Here is an 18,201-nt window from a genome sequence, read left to right on the forward strand (position 1 = left end):
GTCTTTGCATTTAGCCACCTTCATCTTCCTGGACCATCTTCATGTTACCCACAGTTAGCCTTTTACAACTGACTCTCCATTTCTTTTTGGTGGCATCTCTAATTCTCCAGCTGCTTCTACAGGTTTCTAAAACCCGAACCTACATAAGAACTTAGCCATGTTCATCTGTAAACATCTATAGACCCCTGACCCTGACCCAAGTTTCAGAATTACTGTGACTTAGCTTGGATTGCCTCTCTGGACTGACTTTAGTGAGACTGGCTCAATCCTGAGATGTGATAGAATGGCAGCTTACATTCTTGCTGCGTCTGGGCCAGGGATGATCATTTGTTCATTTTTTTTCCTTTTTTCTTCATTCTGATAAGTGCCTACTCTATGTGAGGCTTCAAACGGGAAGAAGATAGTCTTTCTTTAAGGGGAACTGAGACTGCATGCACTAGCTATGAAGCTGGTTGGAAGTGGCCAGGTGTATGAAGTTGTAAGGCTCTAGGGAAAGGGCCAGAAAGTTGCAAGTTTAGAGGGTTCACATCTGACTTGGAAGGGGAGATGTTATGAAGGAGGGAACATTTGAACTGTTTTGGTTTTTTTTCATCTTTTAGGTATTTTTCAGTGCCTAGGTTTGCTTTTTTTGTTTTATAATGACAGAATGTACAGGCACTGTGCTAATAAGCCCTTTACATTTATTCATTTTCTCATTTTATTCTTTAGTGTAATTTTTCCCCACATAATTATGGTCATAATATATCTATTTTTTAAATTAATTATTATTGGAGTATAGTTGATTTACAATGTCGTGTTTCTGCTGTACATCAAAGTGAATCAGTTATACATATACTTATATCCCCCTTTTTTTAGATTCTGTTCTCATATAGCATTGAGTAGAGTTCCCTGTGCTATATATGTAGTAGGTCTTTATTAGTTATCTGTTTTGCATATAGTAGTGTGTATATGTCAATCCCAGTCTCTCAATTTATCCTTTCCTCCACTTCCCCCTTAGTAACCATTAGTTTGTTTTCTATGTCTGTGACTCTATTTCTGTTTTGTAAATAGGTTCATTTGTACCATTTTTGAGATTATACTTACAAGTATTATCATATGATATTTGTCTTTTTTCTGTCTGACTTACTTCACTTAGTATGACAGTCTCCAGGTCCATCCATGTTGCTGCAAATGGCATTATTTCTTTCTGTTTTATGACTGAGTAACATTCCATTGTATGAATGTACCACATCTTTATCCCTTCCTCTGTTGGTGGATATTTAGGTTGCTTCCATGTCTTGCCTATTGTGAATAGTGTACAGTGAACATTGGGGTACATATATCTCTTCAAATTATGGTTTTCTCTGGATCTGTGCCACAGTGGGATTGCTAGATCATATGATAGCTCCATTTTTAGTTTTTTTAAGAAACCTCCCTACTGTTCTTCATAGTGGCTGAACTAATTTACATTCTTACCAATAGTGTAGGAGGGTTCCCTTTTCTCCACACCCTCTCCAGCATTTATTGTTTGTAGATTTTTTGATCATGGCCATTCTGACTGGCGTGAAGTGAAACATTGTAGTTTGTTTTGTATTCCTTCCCTGATAGCTGGGTTGGTAAAAAAATCCACCTGCAATGCGGGAGACCTGGGTTTGATCCCTGGATTAGGAAGATCCCCTGGAGAAGGGAAAGGCTATCCACTCCAGTATTCTGGCCTGGAGAATTCCATGGACTGTATAGTCCATGGTGTTACAAAGAGGTGGGCACGATTGAGCGACTTTCACATAGTGTGTCTTATGGGTCCAATATACCCTGCTGTGTCTACTTTATTTTTTAAGGTTTTCTATTATTATTATAAATTATTGGTCATCTTTAATGGCTTCACAGTGGAACTTATTATAATTTAGTTATTATTTTTCCTATTGGATGTTTGTATCTAGCTTTTCCTATAGTAATAAGAACCACCATTATTGATGCCTAATGCCTGCCAAATACTGTGCTACTGTGCTAGGTGCTTTACACTTACCTTCACCTTTCCACACTGCAACCCTAAGAGATAGGCATTACCTCCCATTTTATACATGAGGAAACGGAGGCTAAGAAGTTATAAAATATTCCCAACATCAGAGATACATAAATAGCAACTAGGGTTCAAACCCAGATTTGTCTAATTCTAAAGCCCTTATATGCTCTTCCTGCTAATGCAGGCTGCAGGGAATATTTTTATCATTTAGGTTTTTCTTCATTTTAGGATTATTTTCCTAGGATAGAGTCTCAGCATTAGAATTACCGGGTTCAAGGCTTTGGTCATTTTAAGGGTGTTTATACATATTGCCACTTGTTTTATAAAAGGACCATATATATGTCCACTTCCGCTGAGTTTTATCTTCTCCAGGGATGAGGCTGTTTGGATTTGACCACTGAAGGTTAAGATGCAATCAGCATACTCATGTTTTGGTGGATGGTGTACTTCTGGTGCAAGTCAAGAGGGCCACTTTCCCTAGATTGTGCTTGAGAAATTGCAGCATGCTTCTGGAGCCACTCCTGGGAACCAGGAACTTTGTTCTGTGGTTTTTCACAGTGGGATCCATCAGCCTGTTCAGTGAAGGACTCTAGTGAATTCAGTGAAGGACTCTAGTGAATTCTGGCCTTGAGCTGTACTCATAGATTTTGTAATCATAGTCTTTAGTGTCTCCCCACCCACCCCCAACAAGAACCTGTCTCCTTGGTAGTTTGCATCAGGGAAGAGGCAAACTTCTCTTCCAAGCTGAGCCGATCTGAAAGAGGACATTGAATGCATCTAGTTACTACCAAAGTGACCTGATCCAAAAGAATGAGCCAAAATCATGGCATTCCAGGAAAAGTTGTGGTATTGACCTTTGTTTTCTGCCCTTCTTCATTCAGTATCTTCTTATTAAATTTATTTTCTTTTCCCTATGTTGGGAAAAGTAACTCACACCCTCCTCCCCCTATCATAGACACACAAAACCTAAGAAACACTTTCTCCTTTTTAGAGAAGAGATATGTGATCCTAAGAAGTCAGGACCACCCCCACTCCATCACCTACCCCTTAAACTCAAGGAATGTTTCCTGAGAGTTCTTCCATCTAAGGTCCTGACTGACTTTCGTGTGTTCCCCTTATAGCACCGCAGGGACCTTGAGAGGTCACTGATCCATCTGGCTGCCTCAGGATCCCTCCTCGGTTGCTGTCTGGGGACAGCCGTGTACATCTGAGGTTTCCTCTCTGTTTGGTTAGAGGCTTAGTCCCCTGTGTGTGTCATCTAGGGTAGGGTGTGGTGAGGGGCCTTGTGCTTAATGGGAGATTTCTAAATGCACTGACTGCTGAGAGGGCTCTGTGAGTGTTGATTAGAGTTAAGCCCAGAGTGGCTGCTAATGTACATTCCTGACTGATAGGGACCAGATAGTGTGCTCCAAGCAATATTTTTAACCTGTAGGAGATATGGAAGCTTAAAAGAGTTAAGCTTTTTTGCTACTTTTGGTGACACTAGGTGCTAAATTCCCTGCTGACATGAATAGCACTGGATTCTGGGTATTATCAACAAACAAACAACAACACACCGCCTTTCCACTTTGAAGTCCTCTTCTTCCATTCTTCCTTCCCTTGGATCTTTCTCTTTTACTCCTGTCTCTCTAATTCTAGTCTAATTCTGTCTCTGTCCTCTCATAGTGACAGATAGGAAAAGGAAAACCCACAAACACAGGGAGGTTACTGAGAGAGGTGAGCCTCACCTGCTAATGCTTCTCAGTCGGATCCCAGTTGAGGAACGTGAAACTGATTCCCTAGTGTAGAACTGGCTGCTGCTTAAGGGTTCTCAGGTGGAAGTGAGAGGGTGGTTAGGATTCGGAGCTGGCGTCTCTCCAGGTGGTAGGTAAGGCAGAAGCTGGAGAGGCCCCTCTGTGCTCCCCAGAGCTCTGTGTGTGCAGGACAGAAAGATTCTCCGTTCCGCCACCTGCTTAGGACAGGGACTCCACCTGGTGCATCTTTCCAGCCCTCCCCCTACCTCCCCCCCGCCCAATCCCAGGCTATGCCAACGAGAGCATCTCCTCTCCTGTTTCCAGGTATGGCCTTTGGCCTCAGGCCGGCTGGGGCAGTGCTTACACACCATCCAGACTGAAGACCGAGTCTGGTCCATTGCTATCAGCCCATTGCTCAGGTAAGGGAGATGTTTTGGGGTATGGTTTTGTCCTGTGAAATAATGCTTTTATTTTACAAGGCAGGTGGGCATCATCAGGAGAGGCTTGGGGCCCATATCCACTTGGGCATATGTGCAAAGTCATGTATGTGGAGTAGATTCATTGACAACTGTAGCAGAAGTGCTGATTTTGATGCTGACTTTATCCTACCCTTTGGCCTGACTGGTGTTTCTCTAGTTTTACCTGTAACTAAGTGAGCTTTGCATCCTGACTTCTGCTTTCTAGGCTTTCTTAAACTGAGGCAGAGCCTCTCCCCAAGCAGGGTACATAGATACCCTCTCTGCACCTGCTCTATCAGAGTGTTTACCTGGTGTCTTCTCCCACTTCCTTTACCCTTCACTCCCCACTGAATGATCAATGGGAAAGCTGTAGGGCTGACACCCTCCAGCGTTCGGTTTAAGTCAGTCACTTGTTTTAGGAGACACTTGGTCCTGCTCTTTGCTCAGCCCGCTTCAGCCTTTTTCTTCTCACCCCAAGGAGCCTGCACCCCTCCTCCTGCCCCTTCCACAGCTCTCTTTCAAAATTTTTTTCTTCCTAAAGAATTAGAGCCGATTAGCCACGTCATTAATTCTTCAATTTGACGGCTGATATAGCAGGACCTGAAACACATTGCTGACCTCAGAGCATGGAGACCCTGTTCCTTAGCATATTGACGATGGGAGAAGTTAATTAAAATTCCACAGAGCGGAGGTGTCGGCTAACCTATAAACCTGTCGCTGTTCAGAACAAATCATTCTAGCAATCCTCAGAAAAAGGGAAGGAAAGAGCAGCAGGGAGTAGAGAGGCCTAAGTGTGTGGGAGCCAAGGGTGGAAAATGGAGCCGTTGGGCTCTGGCCCCTCCTCAGTTTCTTCCTAACGCTGCCCCCTTTAAAGCCAGTTAGCCAAGCTTGGGTGTCTGTGGGCTGGATATGTATAAGGGCGGGAAGTGACAGGTGGGTTGGTGACTTCATCTTGGTGCTTACCTGATTACTTCTGCTGGCTTCAGTAGATGGGTGGGCTGGGGCGCGATTGGTGGTAGAGGGATGCTCTTCAGGCTGGAGATGGCCCATGTGCTTCCTGCACATGGATTTAGGCCAAAGACATGTACAGGCTCCCCAGCATCCCCATCTTCGTATTCCTCTGGAGTGTGTTAGGCTACCTGTTAACAGGATAGAGCGTGGTAGCTGTTGAAGATGATATTGATAAAAGAGGTTGAGGACAGAGTCTGCCTTTGTCACTAAGCAGTTTTGATCTCAATAAACTGACTTTGGGTTTTGTTTTTGTTTTTTTTGGCCACAACTTGGAAGCTGGATTTGAGGAAAGATCTAGCTTCTTAATATTACTAGGTCTGCTCTATAACCACCACTGCTCCCAGCAGCTAACATTTATTAGTCATGTGTTCTATGCCAGACCCTCTGCCAAGTCCTTGGTAGGCCCCATCTTTGAAAACCGAGGTCTCATGTTTTCCTTACATTCTCCTTAAGAGTCTTCTTGGTGTCCTTACATCTTGTCCTCTTGGTGTGCTTTCTTGCCTCGGGATGATTCCTTCACTCACTGATTGATATGAACTTTTCCCCAAGTCCACAAATGATGTTTTGGACTATTTTAAAAAGTAGTTTGCGTTTGGGATATTGTTGTTGTACTAAATGACCAGAGTATATGTTGGTGTTCTCTCTGCTGCTTTTGCCTTACCCCAAAAATATATTGGGATAGGGATTTTTCATCTTAGCATTAGATCCATTTCTTCTTACTGTGTCAATGAATCTGAATCTTTCAGTAAACTCATCCATTTTCCCAATATGGAAAGACATTGCCTCCTAGCTGGAGGGCCTGCTCTGGGAATCTGGAATTCTGCTTTGCCACCAGCAGAGTGGCCTTGGGTAAATGCTTGAAGCCATGGTTTCCTCATCTGTTAAATATGAATACCATTTCTTTCATAATCCTTACTAGGTTATTGTGAAGATGATCTGAAATAATGAATGTGAAAATACTCTACAAAGCTTAAAGGGCTAGCGTCTTGTGTCAGCCAGAATATCTCCTGCTTGGTAAAGCATTTGTTTAGCAGCTTTGACTGCTCTCATGTCTCACCCTTCCCTCAGGCTTCTCCTGGCCCTCATGGAGTCACACTGCTCTTTTGCAGTCCTCTTAAGGTGAGGACTCAGCAGGAATCTCTTTCCTCTCCTTTTCCCCTGTGGGGTTCCTGCCCTCCATGGCTGCCTTCTTTTCCCCTCCCGGCCACCTTTCCTGTTGAGTGTGGTCGTCAGTGTCACTCATGTGATGTGGCCATGAACCCCATGTGAAGAGCATGTGAGCAGGTGGGCAGCAGCCATCCTCCAGGGCAGGTACTCCTCACATGCCTGACAATGACTCATTCCCTCACTGCTCCTTTGTGTAGTGAGAAGGAACCTGGTCATTTGGGAGACCCAGCACATCTCATTCTCTTTCTTCTATTTAAAATAACTTGTCAGAGCTATTCATCATGTTTATCTTTGATGCTGGGACTTATCTGCCTTCTTTTCCTGTGTGTGTACTTAGAAACTTGTAGTATGAAATGTGAACCCTCAAGCCCTAGGCTTAATTTGAGGTGTTCATGACTGAGAGAAAGCAGGTATTCTGTCCCGTGTCCAAATGTCAACGTCTCCTTCCTTCCTTGACCTTGAGTTCTTGATTTGTAAACACTCTTGGAGGATGATATTTAATACCAGTCATGTGCTTAGAGCCATGTTTAGATACGCAAAAAACACAGAAGGAAAGCCAGTAGGCTTCAAGGTGGTAGGCAAGGACCTTTCCCTCTTCCTCCTACATGCCCTCCTTGTACCAACATCTAATAACATCTTTCTGCACCAACACTAATGACCCTGTTTTTAGGATTTGTGACTTATAGATGCAGCTGTCTTCCAGTAGAGGAGGCCTAGTCTGGAGCTGTGTGATGAGTGCGAGGAGGACAGGTTGAGATGGAACAGAATTGAGATGCTGGAGGTGGAAGGGCACATGTCTGGGTGTAATTGTGGGGCCCAGCTGGTCTCAGGATATATCTCCTGAGGTCACATGGAGTTCTGAGCACTTTTCCATGAGTATCACAGAAAGGCAGAGATTTTTAAATGTAAGTGTGCAGTACATTATAATGCTATTAAAAGATTATTTCTAGCTGAATAAAGTTAGTAAATACTCAGAGTAGGGAAATGAATAACTGTTAAAGACTTGATTTCATCCCTTCTACTTTCCATCACTTTTTTCCTCACTCCCTTTCCTCTGTGTGCCCTGTGCACAGACTGAACACTTGCTGTGGGGTAACTCCCCCAAGGATCTTACTCAATTGTGGGGAAAGATGGGGGCACAACTGCGATGGTTGCTTGACAATACTAAGTGCCTGAACCTAGTGTGTCTTGGTTAAGGAAGAGAGAGGGGCATCCCCTTCCTGGCAGATGGAGAAATTGAGGCTCAGGGAACGGTGCGTGTGGGATAGGGCTGAAGAGGCTCAGGTCTCCAGCCTATTGCCACATGCTGTAGTGCTCAGGGAGGGCCATGAGGCAGGCCTCTGGGTCACTGCAGGGCCTTCACCCGCCAGAATCTTGCACAGTAGCTGTGGCCCTTGAAAGGCTCAGTGGGGACCTGGAAAAAATTCCATTTCTGGAGGCTAGAGTTGCAATAGAGAGGGGAAGGGGAGGAAGGCGGTATGCAGTCAAGGCTGAGCTCACTCACATAGCTGTGACTGCTCACCCCATCCCCGGAGTGCCAGGGCCCTTGCGAGCTGGCTATGAGGGGCCCTGGTGGTGAAATGAGTCCGGAGCCCTATCGCCCTGTTTGCCTAGGAGGGGGAGAGACAGGCACCCACAGCTCCTCCTTCCTCTGCAGACACCATATTTGTTATTGCCCTCCAAGAAAACGGAGATGCTCAGCAGAATCCTTTCCCCATCTCCGAACAACTCTTGCTATCATGTGAGTGAGTGTGGTCAGGAAGGCTTCCCAGGACACTTGGGTTTTAATCCCTTCTCTCGTTTCTGTCATTAGAGAAACATATGAGTGGTATAGGTGTAGAAACTTGACATAGTTGTGTTATTAAATATACAATATAATTTTGTGTAACTTTGCTCGCTGTGGTGGCCTGTTTGTTTTTGGGGGGATTAGTCCAAGTCTGCATGAAATGTACCGATTCAAATTTGTAAAGTGAGTTGTGGCCTCTGGGGGCTTTTGATGGAGGAGCTGCCCCTTCTTGCTTCATTTCTCCCAGAGGTGAGGGGAGTCTGGAAGGAAAGCCATCACTGTGTACTGTTCGGTAGGGGGGTGGATTTCTGTGGAGAGTGGGTGTTTGTTCCCAGTGGCTACAGGGTTTACTGTGTGTTGTGTGTGGCAGACACATTCACCAGCCTGTTGAAATACGCCCTTCTTTAGTGAAAGGTAATTGCATCTGGAGTTTTCTCTGACAGAGAGGTTTGAAAAATTGGAAAAAACAGGCAGCCAACTTTCAGTTTAGATTCTTTTGGTTCCCAGTGGTTCAACAATCCTTTGGCCCTAGGCTTCCTAACTCACTCAGTGCTTTTAGGGGAAGACAAATCAAAAGTAAATGTTGTACCCCTGAGTTTTGCTTTTGCTAGTTGGTAATAAAGAGCTGGTCCCAAAGGGGATCCCTAACCTTGAAAACCTGAAGAAAGACTGATGGATGACTTTGTTGTGTTTCACACTGTAGCTGATCATCCTGATGGTTTGGCCCACAGCTTTCAAGATCTGTCCCTTCCCCCTTCCCAGAGTCAGGGACTTGCTCGGGAAAGGGCACCTTCTGTCGGAAAGGAGGGGCTCAGGGTCCTCCTTTGCCAGGCTGAAGAGCATACTAGAGGGAGTCTCCTACAAGCGTGCCCTGGATGAGAATGTCAGGGACACAAAGACAGTGTGGACAGGCCAGAGCCTGGCATGACTGGAAGGGGTGGCAAGGTGTCTGGAGAAAGACGGGAACTCTGTGTGACGCTCGGTGGGCCCACTGGTCCAGCCTAAGATGACCTAATATTGGAAAGAGATCAGCATAGGGAAACAACTGAATTGGAGTCTGGTCCTGCTGAATCTCAGGGCAGTGCCCGCCACCCTAGAGTTCATTGCCTGTGCTAAGCCAAGCCTCTCCGACAGACATATCCATCAGTAGCATGGATGAAATGCCACAGGGGTGGGTTTCACTTCCTCATGACCCTGGATTTCTGCCACTACCCAGAGCATGTTGGGCACAGAGAGACTCATGTGCTGAGCTGCTGGCCTGAGACCAGCAACCCAACCGGCCCTGGCTGGCCCAGACCCCATTTGTGGGAGCTACTCCTTCCCTAGCCAGGAAGGTTTGCTCAGTTGTGAAGAACTGACTGAAATGAAACACTGCAACTAGAAGCGGAGGCTGCTGCAGAAAGTGGGATGCTGTGGGTACCGAGCCAGTACATTGAGACCCTGCCCCTGCTTACAGATACATTTCCATCTCTCAGTCTCAGTGTTTCCGTTCTTTCTCTGCTCTATCTCTGTTGCTGTCTCCTCCTGTCCAGATCTCTCTTTCTCTCTCCAGATATTTCTTAAGCATTATAGCATGCTAGACCCTGGGGAAACAACAGTGAACTAGACAGCATAGTCTGATGGAGAGACAGACCAGTTAAACTTGGCAAAGATGGTGTGCCAAGGTCTAAGATGGGGAGCATAACACATGGGGGGGATCAGAGTCTTCCTCCACTACTACTGCCTGCGCCTCCCAGCTTTAGCCCCTACCTGTACCGCTATTGCTTCTACCCTTCCTGCATCAGGAAGAAAGATGGCAATTTTCCTTCCTTAGCTGCGGCTGACTTTTCTGGGTTATGTGTGCAGTGTGCCTCTGTTTTTCCACCTTTGATCAGTGTTCTGCCGACAGATAATTTAGCAATCACATCCCAAGGTGGAAGCACGGAGTTAATGTTAAAATTAGTTGGTTTTTTTTTTTTTTTTTTTTTTTACTCTTTAAACTTCAGTGGGTGATGAGGCAGAGAGGGAGGCAGGAGGGGGAAGGGGAGCCATAAATCCTGGGGCTGGTGTTGCTGTTCTCTGAGCAGCCGGGAACCCTCTGATGTCCCCACAGCACTTTCATTAACATTTAAATTAAGGGTTTGTTTTCCAGTCTGTTTTACAGGCAGGGACCTTTCATGGCCCGTCAAATGCAGAGTTCCCCACCCCCCCACCCCCTTGCAAACAAGTTGTAATTGTAGCCACTGCTCTATCCTAACTCTGGGTTGCAGCCCGGAGTTCAAAGGGAATTCCTGGAGATGGAGCTCTGGAGGTACAAGGTGTAACAGTCAGGATGTGGGTGTTTCTCTTCAAATGAAGGCGCTGTGTAGGAGCTCTTTCTCCTCTTATCTGACCTGTGCTTTTTCTCTGCTCTTTTAAGGGACACACACTTCAATCTGACTTGGACCCCTCCCACCCTTCCTTCCCTGGGGCATGAGGCAGGTGGAAAAGGGTGCGTCCATCCGAGTGGCCTCTCCTTATATTTCAAGTTGGGGCCTGGGACAGATCGTTCTAAGATACAGATCTTTGGGCTTCTCTTCTTCCTTTTGATTTTTTTTTTTTTTTGAATCTCAAGAATACTTTCTCCTACCCCAGTAGGCTTAAGAAACAACAATATAAAGCAAATTGCCTTCTGAGGAGAATATATAATATGGTCCATTGGTCCTGTAAAGTATGCTCTAGCATGAACAGACATGTGTACACACATCACCCGTAGTCACTAGCTATACATGAACATGTGTTTGAAATAGTGTCCTGATTTAGATCATTTAAGGAAACTGTTCTGTGAGGTCTTGGCATTCAGAGGAAACTCTCCTGTACCCTCACAGGGTGAATTTACTTATGTCTAAGCTTCCTTCACATGGTCATATTGGTAGCATTTGCGGGTGTTTTGAAAAGAAATCCCTGTTCTGTTCTCCCTCCCTCCTGTTGGTCTATAGATGATGAGAATGTGCCCCAAACGTGAAGCATCTCATTAGTTCATAACCTCTGAGGGCTTAGTTCGCTCACCGCTGGTCTCGAGCTAAATATTCTCCCTAGATAGTGGTGAGAGGGGCATTGAAGTCTTTCTCTTCAGAGGCTGAGAATTTTCTTTCTCTTGGAGCCTTGACTTCACTCCTTGAGTCTCTACATCTCTCTTTCTTCTTGCACTAACTTGAACTGCCTGTGACTTACCTGTGGGATTGAAGATGGCTAAGTGTCTGGCCTGCCTATTCCAGGTAGTGTAGTCAGCAGGTGGATACCTTCATGCCCTGGAGTCTTGCCTGAGGGAATGAGGGAGGTGCCAGGGTGACCCCTGTGCAGGTGCTGCTGGGCTCAGATTGCAGCCTAGTGTCCAGGCCCCTCCTGGTGGTGATTAATCTGGGACACAGGCCGGCAGAGGCCCAGCCAGGGCAGCTTTGGTCCCTCACTGTGAAGACCTTTGGCTCGGTGACTGAACTGATCTCTGTAGCCTGCTTCGGCTTGAGTTTGATCTGTCAAGGCTAAAGAGGAACCTGATGGTAGGGCGGAAACTTCTAGCCCTTGTCTGACTTATAGCAGTGATCCGTTCCAGTGGTCTCATCATGATAACACTCGTATATTTAAGATTTCCCCACCTGTTAGCTGCAACACTCAGTCAAAAGAGGGATCTTCATGAAATATCTGTGCTTTCAGTTTTTTGAGCTGGTGGAGCTCACTCTTGTAAGTAGACTATGGGGTGGAGTGGGTTTACACTGGGCCTGAGTGAAAAAGGCAATGATGGGAATGTGGCTGGATTACTAATATAATGTGTTTTTGTATATTGGGGGGTCATGTCAGAAGTGGAAGGATTACCCCATCCTCCTGTAATTGTTCATAGGTGGCTCTCAGGCCATTTGGGGCAGATTGCAGTACATCAATTTGGAGTCAAGACTTAAGCTCCTTGTTTTCCTTTTCATTTTAAACCAAATTTTTTGAAAAGATGTCTTCTCCTCATCACTTTTCCATCTATCAGAGTCCTGGTCCCTGGGACTTCCAGGTGGCAGTCCACAGAGTCAGTTTGTATTTCTTTCCCTCTCTGAGTTCAGGACAGTCCCATGTGACTCTCCTTGGTCATGGGCTTAAGACCCAAGAACAGGAATTCTGCTGTCCATGACAGTTTCCAGCATCCGTGAGTCTCTTGAGTTTCATATTAGAATGAACTTCATTATTAGAGCCCCCTTTGGGGGTTTAGGAGCCTGGAACTTAAGAACTGGAATATTTTCTTCACACCATCAAGGAAGAGAATAGACATCCCTGTGTACCACTAGCAGTGAGATATGTTGACAGCATTGATGTGGAAAACTGGCTATAAAGATTCTATGATTCATGGAGTTCCCTGGTGGTGCAGTGGTTAGGGCTCCCCTGCTTCCACTGCAGGGAGTGGGGGTTCAATCCCTGGTTGGGGAACTAAGATCTCACTTGACGCGTGGTGTGGCTGAAGAGGTAAAAAAAAAAAAAAAGATGCTATGATCCAAAAAAGGTCCGTGCTGATTCTGAATTTTGCTGGGCTGAATTTCTACATAGGATAACAATGAAGGATGCATTTATACTTCAGCAAGCCAACAAATATTTTTGCTCTTCCTTCACACTGATACTAAAAGATCTCAGTTATGTGGAATGGATAGCTGCTAATCCTTGTGCCTCTAGTAGTTTCTTAAGCAGGACTTATTTGAAGTTTCAGATTGTGAACTTCTGGGAGCAGGGTCTTTATTTCCTGTTTTATATAAGTTATGAGCCTTGTACTACAGACAACACCCCTGTGCTTCTGGGGTGCTCTGTTAAGCTGACTACCCAAGATCCTTGTCCCCTTTCCCAGCTGGTTCTTGCTCCTCTTTCTGGCCAGGGCATTTTCACAGGGGGGTAGCTTGTGGCACTGTCTGTAGTGCTGGTCAGATAGGCTTGGCTCAGGCAGAAGGTGCTGGCAAGGGAGGGAGGTGGGAGGGAAGGAGGGGGGCTGGTGGGAGGAAAGAGGGGAGTACGCACATGTAGGAGCCCTGGTAATTGCAAAGGGAATATTAGTCCAAGAGCTGCTGGCCCAGGAAATTGCTTTCTGCGGAAGCCTTCCTTTTTCGTAGTTTGCAATGCAAATTTAAAACATGAATGGGGCGCAAAAAAGTATAAGAGGGGCAGGTGGGGTGCCAGTTGGGATGTGATAACATCCAGAATCTTCAGCAGGGCCTTAATTTGCAAAAGAGAATTTCAATATTGAGAGATAAGCTTTTAGAAGATTAAAATAACTATAAATCATATTTTGTTGTGATTTCCCTCCTCCCGCCACACCTTTTCCATGTTATTGTATTCAGACTTGTCTCTAGCCCAGCTCAGCTGCACTGCTGTCTCCTTCTCTGCACTGTCCGACAGCAAAACCATAATCCAGCTTCTTGAACAATGGTCATAGTGGTCACAGTGAAGTATTAATATTTTGATTTTCACAGCATACTGGAAGCAGCAGTCCTATATCTAAAGTTGGTGCACTTTAGGCAGTGTGCACACCAGTCCTGGAGCACTTACTGAAGGCAGGAGCTGGTCTGCTCTGAGAAGGTGTGAAAGCCAAGGCCCTGATCCTCTTAATACCAGGAGTAAGCTTGGTGAAGCAGAACATGGGGTCCCCAGGCCTTGTTCTTTTTTTGATTTTCCATGCTTAGTCTGTCCCATCTAGAGAGGTGTGACTTTTGGCTTTAGGATGGAGATATTTATGTCTGTGTTGCTTCTTGATGCTTCAGTGGTGCTAGAGGTGAGGATAGGCAGGGCATTATGCTAGCAAAGTGTGAAGCTTCTTACTGGCTTCTTTCTAGGAGCTGAGCTAGACAGGAAGACACAAAGAGAGGCTGGAAGGCAGTGTGGAGGATAAGCTTTCCAAGTATAAATATTTGCTAGTAGTAGAGGCCACTGTGCACCCGTGGGAGTTGCTTCTCTTCCTTTGTGTGTGGCTTGTTGCACATGTGACGTGTGTTGGTTGAACAGAGAGAGAAGGAAAAGCTGAGACTTGTAAGGTAAAGTGAAATGGACCCCTTTCTGCTTGAGGCCACCAGGAGTGGCCATCTCTCCTTTCTGTGTTGACTGGGAAATTTTGATAGAGATTATCTTGAGTCTGGCCCTGGATGAGTCCTGTAGTGCCTGATCAAAACTCTATGGAGTCTCAGAAGCACTGTTTGCATATAGGATGCTGTCCAGGTTTACTCAGCCATCGCTTAGCACATGCTCCTCACCCTGAACTCACTACTCTGTGGCCTGCTGGGGCTGTAGAGGAGCCTAGCTCAGAGCTTGTGACCCACTGTCTCTGTTTTTCTTGAGGGCTCTACTCCTGCAGAATGCTTCTCCTGTTATTTTTTGCTTTGTTGCAGTGATAGCATTAGTTGTCCTGGCCAAGCCTGGGCCCCTTTCCTCTTGGGCCTGAATGAGAGAAGACCAGGTGAGGGACTGGAGTTGGGGTACTATGGTAAATGACTCAAGAGAAGAGAAGGGTCGGCTGGGCATGAAGGTGGGATTTGTAACATTTGGTGAGAAAGAGGGACACATGGGTTAAAATGTTTGAAGCACTCTAATTTTCCTGGCCAGTTTGAGCCTCCGTACTATCCAGGGCAAGCTGTAGTTTAGAATAAGAACAAAAAATTAGCACAAAAATGAAGATTATTGAAAGGATTCTTCACTTACTAGAGATTTGTGGCCGAGAAAATCCTTCTTTGCTGGCTGGTAATGGCAGGTCTAGGGCTAAGTAGAGGAAAAGTTAGTTTTAAAATTACATTAGTTTGGGGACTTCCTTGGCAGTCCAGTAGTTAAGACTCTGTACCTCCAATGCCGGGGGTGTGGGTTTGATTGCTGGTCGGGGAACTACAGTCCCACGTGCCATGTGGTGTGGCGAAAAAAAAATACATTAGTTTGGCACTATCAAAATAAAAATGTGGATACTTTTACATAAATTCCACTTCTTGAAATTTATCCTAAGGCAATAACCAAGTATGCAAGATGTATACAAAAATATTTATATTAAGAACACATAAATATCTATTAATAAATGTGAGGTTGAATATTTTATGGTACATTAACCCAGTAGAATACTATATAGCCATTAAAAGGATGATATAGATGAATATATTTCTTGACTCCCAAAGATGTCATAGTGTTGAATGAAAAAAGGTCACAAAGTAGTATGATAATTATTTGACTATCTTTTCAGTTATTTCTTATGTAGTAGATTTCTGCTAACATTTACTTTCTTTTTACTTTTTTGCATTTAAGTTTTTTTTTTTTATAATGAGCCTAATAGAAAAAAAAGAGGTGGATTCTTTACTGTCTGAGTCACCAGGGAAGCCCAGAAAAAACATAAATTGCATTTAAATGTCTGTTTCAGTATCAGGTAACAGTAGAGAGAATCCTTCCTTTTCCCCTTACACAGTTACTTAAATTAAGGATGCATGGACCTGTATTTATTTATTATTTTAAACAGTTTTATTGAAGTATAATTTACATACCATAAAGTTCACCCATTTTAAGTGTACAATTCCATGAGTTTTAGCAAATTTATAGAGTTGTGCAACCACAGTCAGTTTAGAATATTTCCATCTCCCTGGAAATGTCCTTCCTTACATTTACTTTTGCAGCATTAAACATGATTTCATACCTGGGACCTTTTGTAGGAAAAGAAATGTTAAGATACTGAATATTTTTTTAAAAAAACAGTGTAATATATATGGGGCTTCCCTGGTGGCTCAGCTGGTAAAGAATCCACCTTCAATGCGGGAGACCTGGGTTTGATCCCTGGGTTGAGAAGAGCCTCTGGAGAAGGGAATGGCTACCCACTACAGTATTCTGGCCCAATATTCCATGAACTGTATAGTCCATGGGGTCCCAAAGAGTTGGACACGACTGAGCGACTTCCACTTTCACTTTCAATATATATATGGAATTTAGAAAGATGGTAATGATGACCCTATATGCAAGACAGCAAGAGAGACATAGATGTAAAGAACAGACTTTTGGATATGAGAGAATAGCATCGAAGCGTGTATATTACCATATGTAAAATAGATGACCAGTGCAAATTCGATGCGTGAACCAGAGCACCCAAAGCTGGTGCTCTGGGACAACCCAGAGGGACGGGGCGGGGAGGGAAGTGGGAGCGGGGTTCAGGATGGTGGGATACATGTACACCCATGGCTGATTCATGTCGATGTATGGCAAAAACCACCACAATATTGTAAAGTAATTAGCCTCTATTTAAAATAAATTAATTTTTAAAAAAGACAGTGTAAACTTGGAACTGTTTCTCTATGTAATGCATATCACTGAGTGTCCACCTTGTAGATGTATCAAGAATACTGCCATGTGCAAGGATACATAGGGAACATGAGCACAAGAGACAGTTTTTGCTATCCAGGGACTTATATTCCAGTTGGGAAAACAATGCATGTACTCAGCAGCTTATTCCAGTATATATGCAGTGTGAGTTCCATCAACTGTCAAGGTTATTGATAGGAAATCAGAGGAAAGCAGGAGCTTTTTTGTTAAATCAGGAGAGCTTCCTGGATGACATGGAGTTTGAAGTGGGACTTAACCAATGGCTCTATTAAACGGCAGAAGGGAACTTGAGGCCAGGGGAGTGGTATGAGCAAAGACATACTCAGGGATGGGGAATGTCATTGTAAGTCTGAGGGGTTCAGAGCAGACAAGTTTGGCTGGCTAGGGTGCAGGATTTGTGTAAAGGAGTAGTGGGCAGTATGACTGGAGGGGAGTTTTGCGGCCTGGTTTTGGAGGCTTTGAAGAGCAGAGTTTAACTTTAATCTGAGGATAATAGGGAACCATGAAAGATTTTTGGCCAGATTGAAGCAGTTAAATGATTAACGTGGTGGTACAGTATATATAGGATGGGGCTTCCCAGCTGGCTCAGTGGTAATGAATCCACCTGCCAGTGCAAGAGACATGGGTTCAACCCCTGGGTTGGGAAGATCTCTTGGAAGAGGAAATGGCAACCCACTCCAGTGTTTTTGCCTCGGAAATCCCATGGACAGAGGAACCTGGTGGGCTACAGTCCATGGGGTCGCAAAGAGTCAGTCAGGACTTAGTGACTAAACAACAACAGTGTATAGGATACTCTGGAGTGGGGGAGACTGAGGCTGTTTGAGTACTTTCCGGGAGTACACTTTGTGAGCAGTGAGGGGCTGGTTTTCCTGAGGACACTGGGAAGACACCCTTGGATTCAAGAGAAACAGGAAAAACTCTGTAGGTGGTCATGACTGCTTGTGGGGGAAGGATCTGCATGAGGACCTGATGGCAGGAGGGGGCCAGGGCTTTGAGAAGATGGAGTTCCATTGGAGAAAGTGAAGGGATAGTCAGTAGCCTTGGCCAGAGACAGCCGGGAGTGGTGGCCTGGAGCTCAGACACAGGGTTAAGATGTGGGAGGCTTTAGCATGGAGACAGCAGTTGAAATAACAGGAGGGATTAGCACCAAAAGGGGACCTCAGAGAGAAGTAAAGACAGCTGGGCAGGAGGAAACCAAGAAGCAAAAGGTCTGCTCACAGAGGCAGGTGGAAAAGTAGGAGCAGAGGGAGGAGGAGGGGGACAAGGCATCCCCAAGAGTAGATGGTAGGCACCGGAAGGTTTGGGGGTAAATGCTCCATACCTTGCTTGTGATGCTGCCTCCTGTTCTAAGTGACAGAGGAGAGACGAGGAAAAGGCCTACCTTGATGTTGATTGATGGAGATTTGCAAGCGGTTTATTCTCCTTGCTTGATTTAAGCCTTTTGTAGTTTTCATCCCAGAAAAAGTCCTAAGTTTTGCTTTCTCTCAAGTTCTTTCCTCCGGTTCCTATTCTGTTCTCTATTGTTCTACCCTATGGTTATGTTTTTTCCTCAAGGGTTGCCTACTTTGGGTGTGGTAATATTTTTTACCTCATTTCACAAAACCACTCAGTGTAAGCTGAGTTTTGGGAGGGTCAGCAACTGAGCTGGTGATGCTGAGTGACATTGTGAGAGAGTATCCTTCATCCCAGTTTTTTTCTCCATGTGTAGTAGTATTCTGGGCAAAGCAA

The 18,201-nt window shown here is 44.9% G+C and overlaps 1 protein-coding gene across 13 annotated transcripts in view; it reads left to right on the forward strand.

The window, feature by feature from the left end:
- Positions 1-18,201, forward strand: part of FBXW4 (F-box and WD repeat domain containing 4) — a 142,695-nt gene that overhangs the window by 83,931 nt on the left and 40,563 nt on the right. For all 13 annotated transcript variants that reach the window (XM_081546837.1, XM_081546846.1, XM_081546827.1 and 10 more), the window contains one exon: positions 4,060-4,154. In XM_081546837.1, the coding sequence (XP_081402963.1) occupies positions 4,060-4,154 (95 nt within the window). The remainder of the gene's footprint in view (positions 1-4,059; positions 4,155-18,201) is intronic.

This window comes from Giraffa tippelskirchi, chromosome 2 (assembly GCF_054371585.1).
Source record: "Giraffa tippelskirchi isolate mGirTip1 chromosome 2, T2T-mGirTip1v1.2.pri, whole genome shotgun sequence".
NCBI lineage: Eukaryota > Metazoa > Chordata > Mammalia > Artiodactyla > Giraffidae > Giraffa > Giraffa tippelskirchi.